The sequence below is a fragment of the Prunus persica genome, chromosome G8 (assembly GCF_000346465.2).
Source record: "Prunus persica cultivar Lovell chromosome G8, Prunus_persica_NCBIv2, whole genome shotgun sequence".
Taxonomy (NCBI): Eukaryota; Viridiplantae; Streptophyta; class Magnoliopsida; order Rosales; family Rosaceae; genus Prunus; species Prunus persica.
The window spans coordinates 21,536,918-21,553,827 of record NC_034016.1 but is presented as its reverse complement, the minus strand read 5'-3'; the positions used below and the strand labels follow the sequence as shown (position 1 = coordinate 21,553,827).

General features: G+C 36.2%; 2 protein-coding genes across 2 annotated transcripts; one reads left to right on the top strand and one right to left on the bottom strand.

The window, feature by feature from the left end:
• On the bottom strand, positions 1,055-3,167 carry LOC18766579 (ankyrin-3). The gene has a single exon (XM_007199754.2). It carries the CDS (start codon positions 2,781-2,783, stop codon positions 1,365-1,367), a length of 1,419 nt encoding a protein of 472 aa, XP_007199816.1. The 5' UTR covers positions 2,784-3,167; the 3' UTR covers positions 1,055-1,364.
• Positions 12,025-15,043, top strand: LOC18767669 (gibberellin receptor GID1B). The gene is made up of 2 exons (XM_007200285.2): positions 12,025-12,874; positions 13,449-15,043. The coding sequence occupies exons 1-2, from the start codon at positions 12,836-12,838 to the stop codon at positions 14,442-14,444; spliced, it is 1,035 nt and encodes a 344-aa protein (XP_007200347.1). The 5' UTR covers positions 12,025-12,835; the 3' UTR covers positions 14,445-15,043.

Sequence of the window (16,910 nt, the reverse complement as noted above, 5' to 3'; positions counted from 1 at the left end):
TTTTAAATTATTTTTTAATACAATTCTCAACTGAAATATTATTATTTTTACTTGAAAATTAACAAATTATTCAATTTCATATAAAAATAAATATTAAAGTTAGAAAATATATATATTTTGAAATTGAACTTGGATAAATATTAGTTTTTTTTAGTGAAATTAAAAATATAGCATTATATATAAATATATATTAAAATTATATATATTTTTAATTTGAGCGGTTCGGTTCGATCCGATCTGGTTTTTGAAGACATGGAATCGGATTCGAAACCGGTCCGGTTCGATTTTTGACCGGTTGTTGACTTTTTGGTCAACTTGGTTTTTTTGGGGTTTGATTCGGTACGATTCGGCTCGAATTTCCGGTTCGCCAGTTTGAGTGTCCATCCCTAAGAATAACTGCGTAACTCCATGTCGATTTTTCAACGTCCAATACCGAGTTAAGGACCAAATTTAGTTTAAGCAGAGTTTCAAGCCATTGATAAAATAATTCTGAGAAATTTTCAGCTGACACTTTTCACAATTGTTTTTGTAATCTGACTTAGGATAGACGTTGTTCCCACATGCCCGACAAGACCAACTTCATAGTTGAGATTGTTGGTGGATTTGTGGGCATGTAAATTGTAATGTATAACAATTGTTAGCTCAGGTAGGTGCATTGAAATTTGCAATCTAATGAAATGAGTTTGACCTGAAATCAGATCCGCTTCCAAGATATTCAATTATATTCATCTTACGCCCCATATTGCTTGCAACTTTTGTAATGTTGATGACAATACCAGAAACTAAAGCCGGCAAAGTTTTGAACTAGTCTTATTTCATAAACTTGAATCACTTGATGAAGAATACATATGGTTCGTTTGGGAGTGATTATGCATATGTTAATAATCACTTCTCTATATAATTACTATATGTGGTTTTAAGTGATTTTATTTTATGGAGTTTTTCTCTCCATTTGCTGAGCATATTGCATAGTGACTCTTGGATGTCCAAGTTTAGAAGAAAATAAAAGGCTCGTACAGGCATCGATTGAATTTGAAACAAAAATCACAGTTCATTTTAGGTGCTTGAAAAACTTGATTTCTCGCGGTAAGTAACATATGAGACTGAACTGAAGCTTCATCAGAAGCCATCTTGGTTCCCTAGAAATGGGAGTTTTACTCACTTTTACAACATGGTTGTGGAGGGGAAACACAATTATAACTCCTACATATCTCTCTCTACCCCAACCATTCAAACTCATCATCCCACATTATACAACAAACATCCGAAAATCGACATAACTATATACACATTTGATTGCATAGTGCATCATAACATAACAAGATAATTCAACAACACATTATAATATTCACGATATCAGTTCTTCAAGCTCGCTCTTTTCCATGACACAAAGGCTGGACAAGAGCTGGGTGGTTCTTGAAACGGTCCAAATTGATAGGCATCACACCCTCCAAACTCTTCACATTGGCTCGAGCTCCATGAGCAACCAACAGCAGAGCAACCTGCACGTGCCCCGCCTCCACTGCGCAATGCAGCGGCGTGTACCCAGCATCATCAACCACATCAACCTGAGCACCATGGTTAAGCAACACCTTCACACACTCAATCCTGCCTTTGAATGCAGCCCTGTGCAAAGGGGTCCACCCATTTTGGTCCCTCCCATTCACATCTGCCCCTTCCGCAAGGCAACTCTTCAACCCATGCGCATCGTCCAACCTCGCCGCCCGGTGCAGAACGTCGTCGTAACGCAGAACACCGAGCAGGCCCGAGTGCCCGTTAGCCGCGGCTATGTCAAAAGCCGTCCTTCCATCTCTGGTTACGGCATACTTGACATTGGAGCAATCTAACAAACACTTAGCGGCCTCCAAATGACCCTTCTCTGCTGCGCAATGAAGAGGGCTCCAACCTTCACAGTCCGAAACCTCAGCATTGCCTCCAACCGAAATACAAAACTTCAACGTCTCGACGTGACCGTGAGCCGCCGCGACGTGGATCGGAGTCCGACCTTCCGGGTCGACCCAATTCAGGTCGATCCCGGCGAAACTCTTGCACAAAATCTCAATCAAATCGACCCGGTTTATCGCCGCTGCTTCGTGCAAAACCATGTCGGCCGAATTGTTACCAATTCCGCAGCCGGAGGCTATCAGAACCTTTACAATTTCAACGTTTCCGGCTCCAACACCCAGAGATAGCAAAGACCCAGAATCCGAATTTCTCTGATTCACAACCGCACCGGCGTCAATCAGGTCAGAAACCAAGTTGGCATTCCTAGAGGCTATGGCGGGTTTGAGCAGCGCAGTGAGGTCAGATACAGAACACCCAGAAATCGCTTTGTTGAAGAAAGAATCAAATTCCGAGATTCGGGTTTGCTGGGAAATGAGAAACTCAACCACATGTGGACCCACGAAGGCGATGGGTATGGTGGCGTCCTTGAAAACGTGGGGCCCAGGCCTTGCAAACAGACGGCGAAGATCGTCCTGATGCGCCTTGCCGGTGGGGAGCATGGAGGTTTTGACGTTGATGACGTCATGAGGGGTCGACAGAGGGAGAGGGGGTTGATCAGACGGCTGAGAAAGGAAGAGGCTGTAGGATGCTGAGGAGAGCGGTGGGATTATGGAGAAGGGCTGAGAAAAGGAAAACAGAGATGGGTTTGTGGTGGTAAGAGACACAGCTACAGACATGGTGTGCATGAGGTTGCTTAGCCTGAACGTTGTGGTGCACTTTTGGTCTCTCTTGAAGTTGAGCTCAACTTCTTTCACGTCTGGCTTCACCAGTCTGTCCATGGCGAAACTGAAACTGAAAAAACCCCTCCGGTGTTCTTGCTTTCTTTTCTTTTTTCTGGGGAAGGTTTGGTTTGATGGGAAATGATTCAAAATGAAGAAGCTGAAAACGGAGACTGGGAAGGTGGGGTGATCTTTTCCTTTCGTTTTCGTTCAAAAGTTGTATTATTATTATTATTATTATTTAAATATTTCTGTGGGAGTTCAATTGTTTATTGGAGAAGTTATATGGTTGGACTAATTTAATGGTTGGCTTTAGGGTTTTGGCGTGTAAAGAAATTGAGAGAGGTGGGGACTTTGACAATGAGAGAGAGTCGTAGTTGTTGGCTTTGTTTGAATACGAATATGAATATGAAATCTTGAAGAAGATTGAACCACCTATCTTCAAGAGGGGGAGACAGATTGAGGTACATATTTTCCGTAGTTTTAAGTGTTCAAACTTCAACTTGATGACCAAGTGGGTGAGGCTGTGTGGTGGATTTCCCAGTAGGCTCCATGTTCTCATAAAATCTCCAACAAAAAGTCATGTCATTTTGCTTAAATTTCTGAGGCGAGACCACCAAGTTTAGGCAGCTGATAAGGATGCTCAGCTGCGGAAATTACTATTCTATGGCTTGTGATTGAAAATATAACATTATCATTAACGTTAAATGGGATCTGACTCATCGCTGCCTAATATTTTTAGCTTCTTTTTCAACGCTGATATGTAGTGCTTGCTAAATGGCCAAAATTTAGTGTTTTATAACTCAAGTGATTATGAGTTATTATCTATGAATTTGAAATTCTGTGTTCGAGTCATCTCCTTCAATATCATTTGTAACAGAAAAAGAAAAAAGTAAAGTAGTTTTGAAACCTCAGCAGCAAGCAGCATGCATTGCTTGATTGTAATTTGTAAGACACAGAATGCTGCTAGATATACTGTTACCTGTTCTTGCAAAACAGTTTTGAGTTTACATGGGCTCCATTAACACACAAGTGACAATGATTGCCCTTTGACTAATGAGAAATGCCGTGAATTTCGATTAGTTTATGTTGTTAAACCTAATAAGATGCTGTCAAAATATAAAAATGTACATTATAAAAAATACATTATTGTTTCTTTTGTTTATTCAATTTATTGAACCAACCCAATAGTTATCAATTTTTTTATGGTATAAATTAGTGTCATCAAGCTGGTTTTTGTATTGTTGCATTTCGTGTTTGTTCTTTTCTTTCTAATAGTAAGGAAGGGAATCGATGTAGTGATTTTCGGCTCAATATGAGAGAGAAGATCGAAGGCATATTTGGCATATTCTTCTAAAGTTGCAGGATTTGATTTTTGTCACAAGATTTTGTGTCACTTTTTTATATCATCATGAATTGAAAAATTTACTTGTAACAGGTATAGTATTGTTTAGCTATTTTTAGCCAATAGTATAATGACACATGAAAACGTTATCTTACGTGTGTTATTAATTAAGAATAACAAAACAATGTTATTCCCGTTACATGAGAGTGTTTCTTTATGATGAGGCCTGGATTGGATTATTTGCTATTTTTTTACTTGCTAGCAGCATAGAATTTGATTTTGGACTTGCTGTAAGTTAGTCTGCATTGTTCTTCAGCCTATGCTGAAGTCCATGACCCAAAGCCCAATTGCTGAATTATGTTAAGCCCTCATCTTTTGTGCAGTAAATATTTTGAGGATTAGGCCCATCTTGAACAGACTTGTCACCAAGTATTTGCAACGTGCGATTTAATATGGGCCTTGAGCTACCCAATCAAAAAAAAAAAAAAAAAAACCCATTACTAAAAGCCAGTCATCTGACAAAGACTTACCAACCAAACAACCAAATTATTTTGCTCATTTTTGCTGCTCCGTTATGTTACCAAAGACGCATCTTTTAGATCCAGGATGGGTGATCTCTGGGATGTCCTAGAATGAGTGATCTTTAGGGAAGTCCTAATATGCATCTTTTAGATATAGCCCAAGAAAAAACAAGGAAAAACTATAGAAACCGAAATACTTGACACGGGGTGCTGGCTAAGGATTGTTGCTGTTGCTCTAGCCTCTAGGGGGTCTTTGCCCCCTTTTTTCATCAAGAAAAATATACTTGACACAGCCAATGGGGTTTACCTGCGGTGGGTTGGCAGCATATTTTCCCCCTCCTTCCAACTGGCATCTAGGTTCCAAACCCCCTTATGTAATTAAAAAATAATTTGTGGTTATGTTCATAAATACGTGTTAACTAATTAGTAATGAGAAAGGCCGTGAGAGTATATATGATGTTAAAATAATTAGTAAAAATATTTTCAAATTGAAAAGGTATTTTAAATATATGGAAAAAAAGTTCCATCTTTCCCTTTTTTTAAGCATTGTCAAGCGCCAATAAACTAAATTGGGACAAATATATTTCCCCTTTTTATTGGTTTCCTTCCTAGATTCTGATAGATCCATTTTCGGTATTTCTAAAGCTGGGAATTGCTCATCAAAAGCAAGCATTCTCAAACTTTTAAAAAGATTTGATCCAATTCATTGAAGCTTGGTTTATGAAATTCCCACAAAATAGGCTGTGACTGTCTCCAGACATATTTGTATATTCTTCCCTTCCACACACCCCTTGTACTCAATGTAGGGAACCACATCATGGTTCGCCACAGTCGTTTTCTTCTTACTTAGGTTTTTTTTTTTTTAATTCATAAATTCGTCATCCCTGTCATCATCATCACCCTTGGTCATCGTTTTTTATTGCCATTGAATTGGAAATTCAATGTGCTAATTTAAGTAGTTTATATTTGACAATGTGTGCTCTGACTCAATCCATCATCTTTAATTAATACAAACGCTAAACAAAGTTTGAAACCATGGCATATGTTTATACTATATCGGAGGAAGAGTGTGTGAGTTTGCAAGAGCTGTCCATTTCACTAATTTTTTTAATTTTTTTTTCTCTGATGCATTGCTTGCAGAAAAATGATTGTATCAAACACCTTATAATCCAACCCCACCAAAAAAAAAAAACTTAATTGGGTTCATTTTATATGAGAAAAATAGTTTAATTTTTTTTTAAAAAAAACATATATGAAATATATCATAATCTTCAGTGGCCAATTGGGCTGCCTTGATAGTTACGTCACAACTTTTGATAATTATGAATTATCCATACTAATTAGTATAAGTAAGCTTGCTCCAAAGTTTTCTCTGGCCTTTTTCATTTTCTGGTTGAGGATCGTTCCTTGTAAGTTGAAGCAAGCAAATGGCTAATAAAGTATCCCAAAGTTGAAGCAACCCCATTGGCTTAACTCATGTTCGCGTGTGAACGATACTTATGAATGCACATACAGTTAAATATCTTAATCAAAAAAGTAACTAATAAACATTCATCGAATCTCGTAAAGATAAATTTTTAATGAATGATAGTTGCATATGACAAAGCTATCATACCCGGCGGTTTATTTAAACTGGATTATTCACTTTACATGCTAATTTAAGTGCTGTTAACAGTTTGGTATTACCTAACGAATAATAAAGCGTGGTCCACGACCTTTTAAGATGGATGAGTAGAAAATTTGGGGACGATGCATTGAGACACATGATAGTATGATACATGCTTAATTGTTTTTACTTGAAGAGAGAATCTATCTGGTCACACACCCAAAAGCCAATACTAGCTCATACACAAATTCAATGCACATTCTTTCTTGTTAGGTGGTTTCTTTGTTCTAATCACACTTTAAGGCATCTCCAAGATCCTCATTCATTGTACATGGCTTTCTTTTTTGTCTTCGTGTCCATTCAAAAGGCGTACACACAGACTGAACGTATCCAAAGGGGATTTTGACTCATTGACTCATAGACTCTTTGCCTTCCAGCCTTTGCCTACAACTATACAAGGAAGGGATAAATATTTCCACTATATATAAAATGGATTGAACTCAAATCTATTTGAACTTTATTTTTTGTCTTTTGGTCAGAAAATCTAGTATGAGCTACTTTTGTAGACTTTTTAATTTAATCGAATCCGACCCATGATTGAAATCTAACCCCCAAAGTTTATGGGATTGGATCAATGATGGCATAAAACTAGCCACACATAAAATATTATTATCGTATTTTGAACATAACATGCATGTACCAACTACCAACCAAGCATAAAATTATTTATGATTTTCATAGTTTTTAGAGATATTTAGTGATATACTCATTCTTAACACTAATATTATAGATAAATTCTACACAATTGAATTTCTATAAACAAATCCAAAAAAACCTAAAAAATGATAACTTGCCTTATTTAACTTAATATTGATTATTAAATTACTTTGATGTCCTATTGAGTCTTTTGGGTATTTTTATGAGATTTTGGAGTTTGGCTTATTTTAAGAAATTGATGGCAATTTTGTAATTTATAAGAAATTAAAAGTTTTTTTGTTATGTTGTAAATGAGATTTGAGTGTGTTTCTAAAGTCCATTTCGTATAGGGTATTTTTATAAATTGGGTCCCTATATTGAGTATAATAGTAAATCTCCCTAATTTTAAATGCCTATAAGAATAAAAAGTTACCAAATCCATTCAATTATATTAAGATGTGTCGGAAGAGTTTGTTAACTAAATTAAATTTGGTTCTTTCTTTTAATACAAGAGATAATGTGTAATGGAACGAATTCTCTTTCGTGATCAATTGACCTAACTTGCTTTCGTGACAAGCTGGTCTACCACACTTATATGTCTGTTTCTGGATTTAAAAATCTAAGTCAATTGAAATTACCAACCAAAAAAAGTTGAATAAACCCTCTTTACTAATTTGTTTTCAACATGTGGAATTGTTTGGATTTACTATAGAACACAAAATTCAAATAATTCACCTCTCTTTAGTGGGATTGACCAGAAGGACACAAGAAGACAAAAGCTGTTCCCAGTTGTTGACCTAACGCACAAAAGGCCAAACCCAATGTGGGCCGCACGTTACTACCAAAAAAAAGATCAACTCCCAAAAGAGAAAAACGGATATGACCCAAATTAAAAGAGAAAAAATTAAATAAATATATATGTATATGTGTAAGCCACACGGCATTATGTTTTTGGTACAGTTTGTGTTTGTGTTTGTGTGTGTTGGGCGCTGCGGCGTGGCACATGCTTAGCCACCCCCTCACAATACGACAACGTATGCATCCAAAAATACAAGCACTCAATAATATCATTGTTTTATGAAAATTAATTTATATTAATGGAGTTTTGGACCGTTGCCAATGCCATCATTTTTTAAGGGTATTTTATTATCGTGGAGTTTGAGGAAGGACTTGGGTGTGAATTGCTTAGACACTTACTAATTTACAAGCTCGGAAGCTTCTGTGTGTATGCTATTGAGGGAGGTTTAGCCATCGTAGACAATCTGACAAAAAAAAAAAGAAGCCATCGTAGACGACCAGCCAGTTGGCAATTTTAATGTTTTATTTTATTCATGTTTGCATTGTTGTTTCACTCACCAACAAATTTGGTTTTCCTGATGAAAATAATCGTCCTTTGATGTAGTCTTTTATGTCTTTATTATTTAGACGGGACAATGTTTTTTGTCCAATTACATTGTCCATTCAAACTAATATTTGAATAAATAATTCACTTATTTAATGGGCAAATTTTCTTTTCCAATTTTTCACTCAATCATGTACAATCCTTGCATCGTGCCAAGGGATTGAATCAAAACAAATAAAGTCCTTTAATTTATGAAAAATCTTAATATCTATCAAGATCATTTGATAGGCATGACTAAGTTCGCACATATGAATACAATCCAATACAGTTCTTTTAAATGAATTTGTATGGTATATTTAGCTTATGTCAATTGTAGAGCAGTAAGTTCAACATCTTACAGTTAATCGTATGATTTAACTTTATAATATGTTCACGTAAACATAATGTTAAAACATTTTTTTATTTTCATATAAAATTAACAACCTCGATCTCTTGGACTACAAGAATCTAAGAGATTGTGGTTATCCACCGTTGAATGTTAATCTAACGGTTCAAAAAAGTTTCTTAAAAGGAGTGTAAGAGTGAGTGAACCGTTGAATTTACGTACAACGATGAATGACCACCAATTTCTTAAACTTCGGTAATTCAAAAAATCGAAACTGATAAAATTAATATGCAAAGAATTGTAAGAAACTATAAATTAATAAAAACAGCCGCATAGTGGCTCATGATCGAAGAAAAATCAATGTTCTTCTAACAGTGTACCGGTCACTTGTCTATCTTTTTGCTGTTGAATTTGTTCTCCTACACTACACCACCAATGGCTCCATAACATAGCCATCCGATTAAAAAAAACAAAGCAAAAGAAACCAACGGCGGAGATGCACCAAAGTGTCCCACATCAGATGTCACAAGGAATATCTAATCAATCAAACCATGAGGACCACGTGGTATACTCGGATTGATTGGTGACCATCACGGGGGCTTTAAAGGGTCCCACCACCGAGTTCATCGTATCAACTTGATTTTAGGAATAAGGCCCTAAGAATGGGCCCACTAGAAAACGTGAGAGATATGCATTCGCCACGTGTACGTAGCCCACGATTAGGATAGAACACGCTCCAGATAATACGACAAAGCTCAAAGCCCACGTTAGAATTAAGTTTCGTTTTTCCAATTTAGTTAATGAAAGGGGCTCTCCCAAAAGTCCCCCTCAGCCTCTGACAAAAAACATGTCGTCACGCGCCTTCCACTACCGGACAAAACAATGTCGTCTTGAATGGCAGGTTCGGTGTTTCAAGGATAAATTCGTACTTTGGGTATGGAGGTTTGGCAAAAGAATCGGGACGGAACCCTTTGTCGCCACGTGCCTTGGCGTCGGCCGCACGCAGGAAACTCTTCTTGTCTCTCTCTCTCTCTCTCTCTCTCTCCCTTTTATTTTTATTTTTCCTTTTCTTTCAAGAATATTTTGTTTTATTTTCTAAAATTCTAAGGTGTGTTTGCTAGAGCTGGATTTTGGCTATCTCATAGCATCCTAAAGATAGCATCTTTAGGAGGGTCTCTAAATTAAAGCTAAATTATAGCTAAAATAGTTAGAAAACTATTATAATAAACTACTAAAAACATGTTCTATCCAACAATGTTCTTTATTTTGGCTAATCTAAAATATTTTATTATTATTATTATTTTTCTCTTTCTCCCTCTTTCTCTTGCAAATTCAATATATTAAAATAAAATAAAAATGTAGAAACTCAATCCTACCAATCTCCCAAATGTCTTTATCTCTCTCTCCCTTTTTCTCTCTCCTCCTAGTCAAATTCTCTCTCCTTCTTGCTAGATGTAGAGAGCTAAAAGTTGGTTCTCCAAAATAAAGAGCCAAGTGAGGAGTCTGCTGGAGAATAATTTTTCTTCTTTTTAGCCATAGTAACTAAGGCCATCTCCAGTCATAGGGCTAAATGTAGTCAAGGGCTAAAAATTTAGCCCTCCAAAATATTAATTTTTTAAAGAATAGTGTAGGTCTAAATTTTTCCATCTCCAGTCATGCATGGCTATATTTTAGAATCCTTCATATTTTATTATTTTGAGAAAAACTATAGTACAACAACACATACATTCCACAACTATATATTGTTTAATTTAATTAAACTACTATTTAGAGACAATATTCCATGACCAATAATTTGTTATAATTTTTTTAAATTCAAACATTTGAAAAGGTAACTAATTTTTTTTGTTAAATATATAAAAAAGGATAAGTTTCAATGGTTTGACTCCAATAGTCATGACCAATAATTTTTTATAATTTTTTTACAAATTGAAAATATTTTAAAAGGCTTTTAAATATATATATATGACATCATCAATGAAAAGCACATGCATAGAGACCACAAAAATTTGGCCTAGGATTAGGCCAAAGCTGGGCTAAATGTGGCCTGATTGGAGGGCTAATGGCCAAATATAGCTCTCTAAATTTAGCCAAAAATTTGTTTAGTCCATGGTTAGAGATGGATTTTGTATTATTTTATAACTATATTTGAGATATAATCCATGACTAAAGATGACCTAAGAATAAAAAGATAAAAAGTCTGTTGAAGATGCTTTCATGTGATTGGGTTTCCTCCTTCTTGAAAAATAACGAGACTTTAAAAAAAGATGTTTGAAAGTTATGGTAAAAAGTGTGTCTGTTCTGTTGGTAGTAGGTCTCCTTTTTGGTGTTCAAGGAATATTATGAAATTATGAAAAGTAAATAACCCAGTTTGACTTTTCTGATGCAAATATTTAATTATTGATCAGAATAGTGTGGAACATAGTAGAAAGTAGTTAACAATGCAATGCAATGCACAGTGCACCGTCTGTCATAATTTTAATTTTATATTCCTTTTGTTTTTGGTTGGACCTTGGAAGTAAGTATATATTCGTATTCCTACTATGTCTTTCTATCTAAGCCTATATTTATATAATAACTAGCCTCTCATAGGCGAGGAAAAAATTTATATCTATTTTTGAATTAAAAAAGATAATGAGTAGTTGTGTTATATAAAAATACGTTATATTATCTGATTTTTTTTAATTTTCATTTTTTTTAATATGACAAAATATGAATTTACTATATTATTCTTATTTAATTAATAATTTCAATTCTTAATGTTTGTATTAACTAATGATATTTTTTGATATTTTGAATGTTTTACCATTCTCTGCTTTTTGCTTTATATATATAGATAACATGCTCTTGACAAAATTACAAATTTCAAATAAAGAAGAAAAAACATTATAAAACGAAACAAGAAAATGAAAAAAAACAATCCATATTTTTCTGGATAGAGAACTCCATCAAAATACCACAAGTAACTTGATGTCATGAGTAACAAGAAAATATGAAGCATATGTCTTGATGAAAATGAAAGTATTGAAAGTTAGGTAAGTTACGGGTCCACATATTTTGGCTTATTATTTACAACGATAAGTATAGTACAAGAATATAATTACGTGATATAATTTGTTCACATATTATAATATAATTATATATTTATTGATATTATACCCTAAAAATAGAAAGTTTTAACCTTATTATTCACTTATATTATAACACCTGAGTTATACTATTTGATTGTATTTCAGTACCATAGGTTTGATATTATTGAGTATTGTATAATCATTTATATCTTCATCCATTAAAATTGTTTATGTATATTTAATAAGTAAAATTACTTAAAATAACAATGGGATAGTTGGAGTTTCATACTAGTTTTTTATTTATAAAATATAGAGAATAATGGAAAAAGTAGAAATACAGTGTAAAGCCAAAACAGGGCTGTCAGTAGCCATTCCAACCTTTTTAGCCCATTCGCGGGAGAGAAACAGAGCACAACAACACAACACACAAAACACACTCTCCCTCCCCCTTCCTTCCCTTCTTTTCCTCCCTCCCTCAAAACAGAAGCACAAAGAAACCGAGTGAGAGAGAGCAGCAGACCCATTGGCAATGGTGGCAAATATAAAATGAAAACAATACAATTGAAAATTTAAAAATAGTAGGTCCCAGCTCAACAGTTTAATTCGGCCGCCTGCTTTGTCGTCTCTCTCGTCTCCGTCTTCACCACCGCCGTTCCTTTGCGTTTGACTCTCAATCTCTCTCTCTCTCTCTCTCTCTCTGCCTTTCTCTTTCTCTATTTTTTTTGTTGTTTGTACGTTTTCTCTGTCTCTCAGAGTGATATCTTTGATCTCTCTCTGTGCTTGGTCTGAGCTGTCTCTGCTCTCTTATTTCAGAAAGAGAAGTGTCTCTTCCTTGTTCAGTTAACCCAAAACGAGGAATCAATCCGATAAAACTCAAAAGAGGAGGTACAAAGAACAAACCCAAGCCCATCAGCACAGAGGGAGAGCCACACAGAATAACCAAACCCATCACATCCATTGCTTTCTCTCTCAGGTCTCAGCCAAACCCATCACATCCTTTGCCAAACTCATCCCTTTTTTCCATTTTTCTATCATGTCCATTCAAGGGGGTGTTTTGCTCAGGATCATTGTTGGGTTTTAAGCGTCTCTCTTTCTGGGTTGTGAATCTTTTGCTGTGTTGAGAGAGCGTCAGAAAAAGAGATATTCATGGCTGGCAGTAATGAAGTCAACGTCAATGAATCCAAGGTACACTCTGTTCCTTGCCTTGATCAATCTTAGTCCCTCAAAGCCCTCCCTCTCTCTTCTTGTTTTTCTCTTCAATTTTAATTTTATCGTGTTGCCATTTTGGGCCTGCCTATTTTTGGTTCTAGCAAGTTGGAGATTGCTGAACTTGAGAGTCATTTGGGGCCAAACTCAAGTTTGATTCCCTTTTCTCTTTTTGTTTGGGTTGAAGGTTTGAATTGTTCTCAAGGGCATTTATATTAATCACCTTTTTTTCATAAAAGAAAAATTATCTTCTGTGCTTAAGATTCGTGGGTTGGTTGGATTTTCTTAGTTCTTTCTATTTCTTCTGTGTTGGGTCCAATTTCTTGTTCTGGAAAGTTACAAGTTTGATAAGTTCTAGTTTCATTTGGTGCAAAAGTTTGCAACTTTTCACTAAGATTTGAAGGTATTTGAGGTGAATTAGGCACATCCTCGTTTGTTTTCCCACCGATTTTGCCTTCCTTGTTCAATAATTTCCTGCTGGCTTACTTTGAAGGCTTGAAATATTATAGATAGATTCAAGTTCTAACCCTTGTCATTTCTTTTCCTTTTTCAGAGGGTCGTTCCGCTTAATACATGGGTACTCATCTCCAATTTCAAGCTAGCTTACAATCTCCTGCGCCGGGCTGATGGAACATTCAACCGTGAGTTGGCAGAGTTTCTTGACCGCAAAGTCCCTGCCAATACAATTCCAGTTGATGGGGTTTTCTCATTTGATCACGTTGATAGAGGTACCGGACTCCTTAACCGGGTTTACCTACAGGCCCCTGAAAATGAGGCTCAATGGGGGATTGTGGATCTTGAGAAACCCTTGAGCACCACCAAGATTGTCCCAGTCATAATTTTCTTCCATGGTGGTAGCTTCACTCATTCCTCAGCCAACAGTGCCATCTATGATACATTCTGTCGCCGTCTTGTTAATACATGCAAGGCTGTTGTAGTGTCAGTAAATTATCGTCGATCGCCTGAACATCGATATCCTTGTGCATATGATGATGGCTGGGCAACTCTCAAGTGGGTTAAATCAAGAACATGGCTTCGGAGTGGGAAGGACTCAAAGGTTCATGTTTACCTGGCTGGAGACAGTTCAGGTGGCAACATTGCTCACCATGTTGCAGTAAAAGCAGCTGAAGCAGAAGTTGAGGTATTGGGAAACATCCTTCTTCACCCCATGTTTGGTGGGCAAAAGAGAACAGAATCAGAAAAGAGATTGGATGGGAAGTATTTCGTTACAATTCAAGACCGCGATTGGTACTGGCGAGCTTTTCTTCCTGAAGGAGAAGACAGAGACCACCCAGCATGTAATATATTTGGCCCCAGAGATAAAAGCCTTGAAGGGCTCAAATTCCCCAAAAGTCTTGTTGTTGTGGCTGGTTTTGATCTTGTCCAAGATTGGCAATTGGCGTATGTGGAAGGGCTGAAGAATTCAGGTCAGGATGTGAAGCTCCTTTATCTAAAGCAGGCCACAATCGGTTTCTACTTCCTGCCAAACAATGAGCATTTCTATTGTCTCATGGAGGAGATAAGCAACTTCGTCAATCCTGACTGTTAATAAACTCTACTTAACTTTACCTACAGCCAGCCATACATAGCAAAAGATTGACATTTTACTTGGGTTCCTCCCCCCTCCTTTTGCACTGCCCTCGTGTCTAGTTGTAAGATTGTCTAGTATTACTTGTTACTTACTTACTGTGTTTACCATTTGTTGTCGTAATTTTAGAGTTCTGCTACCGTCGCCCTTCGGAACTGTTCGATATCATTCTTGCTCTGGGGATACTTGTCTTGTTCTATGTCTCTTCAAGTTGCCAGAGAAGGCCGGCGGCCATTTTCGGCAGCTTGGAAGGAAGGATCAGAACTCAAATTGTGGGATTTGGCATAACCACCCAACAGATGTAAAAGCTTTTACCCTGGCTCACTTCTGACCATGATTGATGAAGGGAAGGGTTGGGGTAAAATGCTTGGTGGTTGATCAATATGTTATTTAGTAAATGGATTTTATTGTAAGCACTAATTTTTCAGAACTTGAACTGTGGAAGGAACATATGCTCCTTGTTATGAACATAAATCAAATGTTATACTACTCTGTGTTACTTACTGTTGTACTACTAGCCTCCCTTAAATCAAATATAAAAGATTTCGTTGGCGTTTCAATCTTCTTCGTCAGTTCCTGACCTTTTGTTTCATTTCATTGCTTCTTTTAACTTCAATCACGCCTTTTCCCGGTGAAGAGCTTTGACCCTGTTTTGCCTTATGCGTCTTTATCCTTGACATCAGTGCATGCCTTTCTGCATGTTCTGCTAGGCTTTTGCTTGCTTTGAAATTTTGATCCCCTTTTTCCATATTTTTGGTGTTCCATCAAGGATTTAAACTTCAAAATCGCCTCAGAAAGATGATACTGAAAGTTGAAACGAAAGATAGAAAGACTATCGCTTGTATTAAAAAAATAAAAAATTAGAAAGGTTACGTTGTTGTAAAATAATTGGTACAAGACCTCTCATGGGATGGCATTGGCGTACCATCCATCCCAGTCACCCAAAAAAACCAAAACCCCAATCTATTATTAATATTATTCACCAGAAAAGACATGAAAACTGAGCAAGATAAGTGATTGGACACATGGACTTGGCCATCTTTCTACATCTGTTTGTTTGGTTAATCATCGTTATTCTATCTAGATTCTAGATAGTAGAAACTAGAAAGAAGACTAAAATTGGCATGGGTTATCTTATTCTGGGGATGGATTTGGGATAATGGCAAATGCAAAGAACTGGGTTTGTTTTTTGGTAGTGGGGGGGAGGCTCATCTGGTTGGTAGTGGTTGGGAATTTTGGATGTATTCCAAAGGGACCACATTTGAAAACTCAACGGAGCAAAGAAAAAACAAAAAAAACAACACACAAAATTTAATAACATTTTTGGGATTTGATAATGGGCACTAAGTGGTAAAAAAAAACCACAGCTATGCTTGGACAAGGACATGGAACCTTGTCTTTATTTGACTTTCTTTCTTCTATTCAATGCATTGCTTGCTTGCTGAGAATGTATTATGCTTAGGTTGCTTTCTTTTCATTCACGTTGGTGTTTTATTCTAAACCCAAACCAACCCAACTTTTAAATTTTGAGTTTAATATTGTTAATTGTTAAAACGAGAGCTTATGTTGCTCGGATTGTCATGGTTTTTCCCATGTCGTGTCGTATTATGGCTTGTCTCTTGCAAATTAGCTGTTTATGTTTAGAAGTTATTCCCCATAATACGACACAATGAGTCCTTGTCAACAAAATGGCCTTTTTCTTTAATGTCGATGGGCGAGTGCGGACAAAAACCCTTAATTCGTTTGCTCACCTCACTCACTACCCTTTTACTTTTCTGCATTAAAATATAATTGTTGTGGGTCATTGGATGCGGTGCGTGTTCACATCTAATTCATGTCTTTTTAAGAGAGACACGTATGGGTGGGTGAAGGGAAATAACACTGTTTTACTATATTTCCGATCAATCACTCTCTATCAAATGTGATAATTCTTTGACGTGACAGTCACAAAGTTTTTCTGCTTTTGAGAGCCCTTTTTTTCTTGCTTTCATCCTCCACCCCCTTGTTGAAATGAAAAGGAAAGCGTTTTCCTAATCAATTGGCTAGGTCTTGGTCATTACTCATATCACCCATCATGTAAAAAACACCATTCAAGTTCAAGGCAACTGATCCATTTGGATTTTTCTTTTTGTAAAGAAAAATAAAATAAAATAAATGTCATTTCTAAGTTTATACGCATGTTTTATGTTTATCGTTAAGTTCTAACTTTATTTGATGTCGGGAGTCTTTCCAAATTTATCTGATGGAGTATGTTTTTATTTATACAGAATATATTCCACTACAATCATGACATGGGATCATCCTAATTTAATTTTCCTCAGGATAAATAAAGAATATAAACAATAAATTATAATTTTTTAGAGTGAAACCTATTGGAAATTTTAAAACATGAGAAAGATGCGATAATCCTTTATTTTATTGATGGAC

What these genes read in the sequence shown, in the direction of transcription:
- LOC18767669 (XM_007200285.2), top strand. Translation starts at nt 12,836, where the DNA reads ATGGCTGGCAGTAATGAAGTCAACGTCAATGAATCCAAG. An exon ending in TCAACGTCAATGAATCCAAG is followed by an intron (nt 12,875 to 13,448) that starts GTACACTCTGTT and finishes TTCCTTTTTCAG; the next exon opens with AGGGTCGTTCCGCTTAATAC.
- LOC18766579 (XM_007199754.2), bottom strand. Translation starts at nt 2,783, where the DNA reads ATGGACAGACTGGTGAAGCCAGACGTGAAAGAAGTTGAGCTCAACTTC.